Below are 9,630 nucleotides of genomic sequence, written 5' to 3' on the forward strand. Positions count from 1 at the left end.
ACACACAGACACACACATACCCACATGCAGGTGGGCACTAGAAAGAGAAAAGCCATTGGTCAAATTGGCACAAACTGTCTTTCAAACTGTGTGGTTTGGAGGCAAGTGTGTTGTCCATTTTGTGTTGCCAACTTGCCTACATCTTGAATTAACTAAAACCCCAAAATTAAGGGCATCCCTGTGGAGGATGTTGGCTTAATTTGAATTGGGAAGGACCACTTTTAATTTATATCTTTGACCTGGGGAAAAAAGAACTTTGTTAGGTGCCAACAGTGCAGGAGCTTATCCATTCGCCTTCACCGTTATTTGCCAGGGAATGAAGATCACTCAAGGGGTGTGACAGAGGTTCACCGTGATTCAGTGTCTATCCCTTTAGGGCTAGCAAGTGTAAGCCGGGGGAATTCTGCATTGGCTCTTAGATCATGCACAGACTCACATACGCTGGGCTATCCTTTGCCAAAGGAGACTACAACTAGATCCTTGAACTGAGCCTAATCTTACTCTGTTCAACACGGAGGAAGGTGCTGTGTCCCAGTCTTTCTAAGGATCCAACCCTCTCTCCTGGAGTTGACATTTCAGAAAAATGTAACCTAGTGACTCCACTGTCCCTCCCAATACTCTCTCTCTCTCTCTCCCCCCCCCTCTCTCTCGCTCTCTCTGAAGACACAGCTACACTTCTGCATCATGGAGTTCTAATTGTTTTTGTTTGCTTCATGCAGGTACTGACCAACAGGAACTCCAGAATAAAAAGAGGCCTCCAGTGTGGTTGCCTGTGCTGCCAACGTTTAGTGTATTTGGGTGACTCTGACATCCATAGAGATTTCCCTGATTTGGGGGTCCACAGAGGTTCACTGTGCCCTGAAGCTTCACTTCTCCTACCGGGTAAAAGGCAGCACCTGAACTGGTAATCCACCACCACCTTAAAGACAAGGGCAGATCATCAGCTGAGGGAGAACTACTCTTGGATACTGTTGCCTCCCTCCGTCTGAATTCACCTTGCAACTGTCTCCAAGGCCAAAGGAAGCCTGAACTCTTCACCCTGCAGTTTCTGATCTTGGACCAACATGTCCAGTATGGATAAGACACCTGCAACTATACTAACTGATCCTTTATCCACGAAGACAACAACTGAGCCCCCAATGATAGTCTGGCTGACAAACACTGTGACTTGCCAATCAGAAAGCTGTGCCATAGCAGAGAGCCGGCAGGTGAGCAAAGGCCATCCACATGGCCCCTGTAGACGGCAACTGGGCAAGCAGCATGGGAGAGTGTACTGTGAGCATTCAGGAAGAGGCCAAAAGAGGAAGTACCAGGCAGAAGGTAAAAAGGCTTGGCAGCATGAAGAGCCCATCCTACCTCTGAAGAGGCTGAAACCACAGCAGTGGGAAATAGAGCTTGGGGTTGAAGAGCCAGGCCAGGGTCTGATACAGAACCCCCAAGAAGTGGTTCCATTCCACCAAAAGACCCCAGAGTTCACCAAAGGCCCCGAGGAACAGGCTGTGACTGAGACAAAGTCTGTGGATGGAGGTAATGGACCAAAGGGTCCCTACAGCAACATAGAGGAATATGTTCAGAAACACCTCAATGGAATGTACCCAAGCTTGTTGGGAAACTGTCAACCCTGGGGCTCTGTGAGCTCAGACTCTCAGAATGCTTTCCAGCACCCATTGGACTCCTCAAAGGACATCAAAGGCTGTGTGGATGCACAGATTCATGCTTCTCAAACACCTCAAATCTGTGAAAACAGAGTCAGCAATGGCATTCTCCCCAAACAAATGCCAATAGCTGACGCCAAAGAAAAGGCTCCTCAAGACCAAAAGCAGAGCACAGGGCTGGACCATGGCTCTCTGGTCACAGCGGACATACAAAAGGAAATCAGTAGCGCACTTGGCCCAGGGCCACAAGACCAGGTCTTGAGCTGTGCCTTCAATATGACCATCACTCGAGCAGACATGCGCACCCTGAGTGACAGCGCGTGGCTCAATGACAACGTCATTAATTTTTACATGAATCTTCTCGTGGACAGAAATCAGACTCAAGGATACCCTGCCCTTCATGCATTTAACACCTTCTTTTACACCAAGCTAAAGAGTGGGGGCTACAGATCAGTCCGAAGATGGACCAAGGCAGTAAACCTCTTTGCAAAGGAACTGATTCTGGTGCCGGTTCACTTGGATGTGCACTGGAGCCTGGTGGTGACAGACCTAAGAGAGAAGAGTATTGTCTACCTGGATTCCATGGGACATAAGAGACCAGATGTCCTTGAGCTGATCTTCCACTATCTGCAGGATGAGAGCAAAGCCAGAAGGCATGTGGATCTGAACCCTTCGGAATGGAAGCAGTACAGCATGCCAACAGAGAAGATTCCTCAGCAGGGGAATGACAGGGACTGCGGTGTGTTTACCTGCAAATACGCAGATTACATCTCCAGAGGCTGCCCCATCACCTTCTCTCAGCAGCACATGCCCCTGTTTAGGAAGAGGATGGTGTGGGAAATCCTGCACCAGAGCCTACTGTAGCCCCACCCACCAGGCTGCTGAGGCTGCTGGGAAGGCTTTTGTGGATGGAGCCAAGGCAGGGTGGTCAGAAGGACCTTGAAACAGGTTCTGGAGTGTAAAGAGTGGGGGATGCCCCACAGGCTTTCAAGTAATGCTAACCTGGAACAAGGGAGAGCTGCACCGGAAGCAATCTAGGAGATAGATGTGCCCGGCACAAGTTAGAAACTGCTCGACACAGACACAGCGCATGCTCACAAGGATGCTGCGTTAAACACTGGATTTTTGATATTAGGTTAATGTTGGGATCTTCACTCACTTTATTAAAAAAACTTTTCTGTTTTTTAAAATAAGTTTTAAATAATCACTGTAGGTGTTTTCTACTGCTTCCTAGTCTTTAATATTCACTGTTTCACAGTGTTGTACTGTGGCCATGGGGCCCTTGAGACAGGCTCCATCAGAATCATTGAGAAAATTCGCATAGACATTTTAAGATATTTTATGCCTGGAACTAAGAAGGTCTGTTTTATTCTTGGAAGTTGAGTGAAGTGTCTGTTCTGCTAAGTGTGTCTTTTAAACCCGGGACTCTTTGAATATGTCCCACCCGTGTGAGTGCTTTGCAGAACTTCACATTCCAAAATTATTCAATTATAGGATCTTTTTAAAATGTTTTCTTTGTATCTAGGGTACTGAAATTAAATATTTCATTGTTCATGTGTTCTACTGCTTTGCTCCCGTTTCTAGGCAGACTTGATGATATTTTTTAGTGTATGTACTGTATAGTATGTATAATGCAAACTTACAACAATGTATTTTCTATATGAAATTTTGAATTTAATTTTTCTATTAATTGTAGATCTTGCATTTCTGTTCATGAAGTTTTTATTGAATAAAGTTTAGTATTGTTTGAACATATTTTGCTAGGTCTGTTTTTGCTGTCCCTTACATGTTGTAATGAGGTTGTCTGAGAGAATTGGAAAGCAGATACTTGGGCTGGGCGGGCGTGACCCATCGGGGTGGGGGTGTGGCTGGGGGAGGAGCGACTCATCAGGGGTGGGCATGTGGCTAGGGGAGGGGTGACTCATCAGGGGTGGGTGTGGGGGGTCGACTCATTAGTGTAAACTGTTCATACATTTCCATGTTAGTTATTGATTGTCTCTTCTTAGTGCCTAGTATGAAGACACAATACATTAGTGAGGATCTCTCCTCTATCCTGGATTGTAAGGGAACAGAGGACAAACTCAGTAGCACAGAACACTGCAGTGCCCTGTAGAGCTGCAGCAACGTATACCCTCCATGTAATGGGAGCATTGATGTCTGGACTGTCCATGCCTGGGCAAGCATACCTATGCATGTGCACACCCCTGTACATACAGAACAAGCTCACATCTTGCAATCAGAGCAAAAGCCACCAGTAGGAAAACTTAGCTATGTTTCCTTTGGAACAGGTATGGTCAGATGGCTGTTTCCTTTCTCCTCCACCTCTGAGCCCTATAGCATCATCACAAGCTCATATTTGTCTGCTCTCTTGCAATATGGACCACTGCAGTCAGATCATTTCAACAGAAAACCAGGCCATAGCTTAGGTGCATAGACATCTATCTGATCCTAGCCCTCTGGGATGGAGGTAAGAATGTTACTATGGTGGGAGCCGTCAAGGTTGTATATGAATACCTTGTCTCAAGAGTCTGACCATTCCACATCCACAGCCACCTTCCTCTTGGTATGGTTACCTTGCAGAATCTTCCCAGGCACATCTGAAACAGTTGCCTTGGAATTGGTTGCAACAGTATCTGCATTTGGGCTGAAAATGACCCAGCTTAACTTAGCTTTACTTTGTGTATTTGGTTTGCTGAATCTAATTAATTAAAGCATTTACAATATTTAGTGTCAAAGAAACAAGTACAGTGACCAGATGCCAGTTGATTCTTATTGACATGAAAACACTGTCCCATGTTTATAGGAACTTAGAAATTGTTGGATGTATTCTAAAGTCATGCTTGACCAGCCATGCAATTTTAAGTCATTTTCTAGATCAAATATCTCAGGGAAGATCACTTTTATACCGTTACTCACAGAATCTTAAATAAAGAACAAATTTTGGTACATCCCCTAAATTCTGCAGTAGAAGTTTGTTATTGCCTCAAAAAATTTATTGTTTTAAAACCTGTCAAAATATAAGAATTAAAAAGTTAATCAATACACATTCATGACTTTTAAGCAAAATCAAAGACACACTTTAAATTTCTTAGTTTTATTTTATGGTAGACTCAGAGGAATTATTGGATTAATTTTTGTTTGAGTCATTTATGATCATTTTATGAAATATGAATTTTAGCATACAAAGAAATAGGCTTGGTAGATACATCATTAAACGTATAGGTTTAGATCTATTTTATTTCGTGAACAATTTGCAGGTGTGTATGTCCGTGCACCAGGTGCATGCTTAGTGTCTGTAGAAGTGAGCAGAAGTTCTCAGACCTTGGGGACTGGAGTCATATGGTTGTGAGGTTCCAGGTAGGTCTGGGTCTTGAACTTGGGTCTTCTGCAAGAGCAACAGTGCTGTGAAGTATGAAGTCATTTTGTGGGGCAGCAGGCAGTGAAAGGTTCTCTGATTCCTGGTCCAAACAGGTCAAATCCCTGGGGATCCTAAAAGGGACAGCAGGCGCATTCCCAGCCTCCCTTATCAGGACCTTACTAGCTGCAGCTCCCCACAAACCCCTGTAGAGAGGTTTGAGACAGACCAGTCACCTAGAGCAATACCCCAAGCCCCTCCTCCAGAGGTGAGGACGTGACCACAGGTTACATAGGCTCAAGACAATGCCCCAAGCCCCCCTCTACAGATAAACACGTCAGATAAAGACGTGACCATAGGTCATATAGGCTCAAGACAGATTATAGAGACAAGACCACGCCCCTAAATATGTAGATGAGGTCTGACCCATGCAAAAAACTGTATTTAAGTGTCCTGTTCAGAATTAAAGGTGTGCCGGAATCATTCTGATCAGTCTGAGAGCTGTAACACAGGTGCTTGGGGAAGAGATCTGCTCTCCAGAAATCTCCCCCTTCCACCCCTTGCTGGCCAGTCAGTATCTTGCTGGCTCAGTCAGCGGTAGCAACCCAAGAGGCAGCCACAGTTAGGAGCTTGGGGCAGTGAAAGCTGTTCTCTCTCGCTGCCTGAGTTCTCTCCCCTTAGCGTACCACCCACACCCACAAGCCATAGCCCTACATCACCTCTTCTTTTACACTGTCCATGTGTTGCTCCACACCAACTGGGGAAGGGTCGAGCTGAGTCAAGTTTCATGGTCCTTGGAGTCTTCTGCTGGGGTGTCCATACCCTGATGCACAGCAATTAAGGATGAGGCAAAGTCGGAGCAGGTGGGTCAGCAGGATCCCCATCTGGCAATGACTTCTGGGCAGGAGGTCTCTGTAGATCAGTCGGACAGCTCTTTTTGAAAACAGCACTCTTAGACGACAGTCAACCAGACAGATTTTACTTTTTATTTAGGGTGAACAAGGACTACATAAACTTTGAAAAGTGGAAAGGGGGTTCTTCTTAAGGTGAAATTTCATTGGCCGAGGTTTAAGGTTCTGGTTTAAGGTCCTATTTGCATGGAGATACAATCCAGGATGTGGAACCTGTGATTTCTGCCAAGGATTGAGTGGCATTCCTCAGGTAGAGTATGGGGCAGGGACTCCCCAGTTAGCGGGAGGAAGAGGAAACCCTCTGGGAAGGGGAGTTGTCCATTTTGCCCTGGAAGTCTGGACACGGTAGACTTTGTCCATAAGTTGCAGGTTTCCCAACAAGCCATCTCTCCAGCTCTTCTTCTTCTTCTTCTTCTTCTTCTTCTTCTTCTTCTTCTTCTTCTTCTTCTTCTTCTTCTTCTTCTTCTTCTTCTTCTTCTTCTTCTTCTTCTTCTTCTTCTTCTTCTTCCTCCTGCTCCTCCTCCTCCCCTCCTCCTCCTCTTACTCCTCCTGCTCTTCCTTCTCCTCCTCCTCCTCTTACTCCTCCTCCTGCTCCTCTTCCTCCTCCTCCTCCCCCTCCTCCTTCTCCTCCTCCTCCTCTTCTTCTTCTCATTCTTCTTCTTCTTCTTCTTCTTCTTCTTCTTCTTCTTCTTCTTCTTCTTCTTCTTCTTCTTCTTCTTCTTCTCCTCCTCCTCCTCCTCCTCCTCCTCCTCCTCCTTCTTCTTAAGATTTACACTGGTTTAGTGTGTGCATACATGTGTGTGTGTGTGTGTGTGTGTGGAAGTGCGCACACCACATCCCATAGGTGGAGTGAGTGTAAAGAGCGTGGGTAGTCGTAGAGAAAGGCAGTGTGGAAGGGCACGTGGTCTGAGAGAATGTCTCTGGCTGTGGAGGCATGTGAAGCAGGGCAAGGGTAAGGCTGGAACATGGAGGGGCACAGAAGGGCAGGGTAGATTCTGCGCAAAGCTCTATGCCTAGAATCTGGCCAGGTCTCAGCTCTGGCATGACTCAGGACCACCATCCCAGGATCCCTGGATGCACACTGTGTCTTCTCAGGATCTTTAGCCAGCCCTGAATGGTCTTCAGTGCATGGCCTAAGCTCTGGTTTAAAAAGAAAAAAAGGAACTTTGAGATTTTAATTCTAAGAGATTTTAAAGTAGATTAAAGCAAAACAAACAAACAACAAACAAACACCAAACCAAATCACAGATGAAACTGGTCTATTTTTCAAAAACAGCTTAATGAAAATGACCTGTTCCAACGGGCACTCCAAATTAATAATAAGAATACAACCGTGTGCCTGCAGTAAAACCCTTACATGACATTATTGTGGACACTGTGGTTACATATTGTTCTGCTGTACAAGTTGTCCTGCACACAGTGGGGTGTTTGTAACTGAATTCCTGTGCTCTGCCCAGTAGATGCAAGTGGGACTCTAGTTGCCTTAACCAACAATATTCTAGTCCTTTCCAAATGCCTTCTGAGGCTGTGCTGAGTGAGACTATTGAACTCACAACTGGACTTTAGAAACAGCACCCAAATTATCACATTGCATCTTCTGCTCTATGATTGGAAGATGCAATATTCTGTGAAAAGGTCAAATGTTTCAAGATGCTTTACCAACATAGTCTCTTCTCTCGGATAGGATTTTCAGAAGGCTTGAAGCTCGGATCTACTTTAAAACCTTCAAGACTGGCTCTACCTGAAAGCCTTGGGATGTTCTAAAGGGACAAGTGTAGAAAGGTGTCACCAGATGCTCTCTGGGGACATCTGTACAGTTGGCTTGGGCAAAGTCTAACTGCAGAGTGGTGACTGCGGAAATAATAATGAATATCTGATTCAAACCTTTCAGGGAGGGAAATCATTTCCTCACTGTGTGTTTATTGTCACCATGTGAAGTGCTATCCTAGAGCAAGGAAGAAAGGGGACAAAAGTACCTGAGCTGGTGGAAAGGTGGGTCTTTCTGCTTCAAATAATGTGATCAGTGAAATCCCCCACAGGAATACTCAGCCTGTTTCAACTGATTTCAGATGCAGTCCAGTTGACAACCATGATTAGCCATCATAGCATGATTTTCTGTCAAGAAAGCCTAGATCAGACCAAGACAGACTGTGGGAGAAATACAGATGCTCACAGCTCATTGAGTGAGGAAGACTCAGAGGAGCAAGGGGTGCAATAGAGCTTAATTGCCATAACACACAGGATGTCCTAAGCTGAAGGTGGGTAGGAATGCACATATTAAAGAAACGCTGGGGAGGTGAGGACATCTGTGTTGTTAGATATGAGGAAAGAGACCTGTGTTGTATATGAGCCACAAGCTTAGCTGAATTGTGCCCCATATGTATGTATGGAGTCCAAGCTGATAATTGGTGACCTTAGTAAAGAAGATTTCTAAACACAGTGTTAAAAGTGTGGTTAGTCTCTCTCTCTCTCTCTCTCTCTCTCTCTCTCTCTCTCTCTCTCTCTGCGTGTGTGTGTGTGTGTGTGTGTTTGTGTGTGTGTGTGAAGGATGTTAAGTAATGACTGGCACAGCAAGATGTCCCCTGAAGTGGAAGTCTCTGGTCTTGTTATGTGGTACAGATTCATATGATGTTTTGCTGAGGCAGGACCCATGGGAGAACATGAAATGTTTGACTAGAGTATAAATAGGACTCAATAGACAGTGACAGAGTGTGTGCATAGCTAGCTTTGCAATGCTTCCTTGGTGTGGATCTTGGCTGATCTTTACTTTGTTAAGAGGCACAGCAGATAACTTCTTGAATCCCAGCTGGTCCCAGTCACTCCTGCTGATGGGAGCCTATTTGTGGAGGTGTGGAGGATTTTGCTGGATGATGCCCCTCTGCTGATTTGTGTTTGGCATTCTGACACTACTGAACTAGACTGCTGCTATCTTGACAAAGGGAGATTGGAATCACCCTTAAGAGCTACTACTCTAGTCTGGAGAGGTGGCTCAGCGGTTAAGAGCACTGACTGCTCTTCGAGACGTCCTGAGTTCAAATCCCAGCAACTACAAGGTTGTTCACAAATTTCTATAATGGGATCTGATGCCCTCTTCTGGTGTCTGAAGTCAGCTATAGTGTACTCATATAAATGAAATATATGTTTTCAAAAGAGAACTACTTGTATAAATAAACAAACTCAAAGCAAAAAACAAAACAAAACAAAACACATGAATATTTCATTAGATGCCGAAAAAGCCTTTGACAAAACACAACACCCCTTCATGCTAGAAGTCTTAGAAAGATCAGGAATTCAAGTCCATACCTAAACATACTAAACGCAATAAACAGCAAACCAATAGGCAACATCAAACTACAAGGAGAGAAATTTAAAGCAATCCCATTTGAATCAGGAACAAAAAAAGGCTGCCAACTCTCTTCCTACCTATTTAATATAGTACTCGAGGTTCTTGCCAGAGCAATTACACAACAAAAAGAGATAAAAGGGATACAATTTGGAAGGTAGGAAGTCAAGATATCCCTATTTGCAGATGATATGATAGTATACATTAATGACCCAAAAATTGTACCAGAGAACTACTAAGCCTGATAAACAACTTTAGCAAAGTAGCTGGGTATAAAATTAATTCAAACAAGATAGTAGCCTTCCTCTACACAAAGAATAAAAGGGCTGAGAAAGAATTAGGGAAACAGGGGTTGGGGATTTAGCT

The 9,630-nt window shown here is 44.7% G+C and overlaps 1 protein-coding gene across 1 annotated transcript; it reads left to right on the forward strand.

Moving 5' to 3' along the window:
- Positions 1-724: 724 nt before the first annotated feature.
- Positions 725-2,795, forward strand: LOC120093621 (sentrin-specific protease 2-like). Its single transcript, XM_039080141.2, has one exon. The coding sequence runs from the start codon at positions 1,065-1,067 to the stop codon at positions 2,517-2,519; it is 1,455 nt and encodes a 484-aa protein (XP_038936069.2). The 5' UTR covers positions 725-1,064; the 3' UTR covers positions 2,520-2,795.
- Positions 2,796-9,630: the final 6,835 nt, after the last annotated feature.

Source organism: Rattus norvegicus, chromosome 7 (genome assembly GCF_036323735.1).
Source record: "Rattus norvegicus strain BN/NHsdMcwi chromosome 7, GRCr8, whole genome shotgun sequence".
Classification (NCBI taxonomy): Eukaryota; Metazoa; Chordata; class Mammalia; order Rodentia; family Muridae; genus Rattus; species Rattus norvegicus.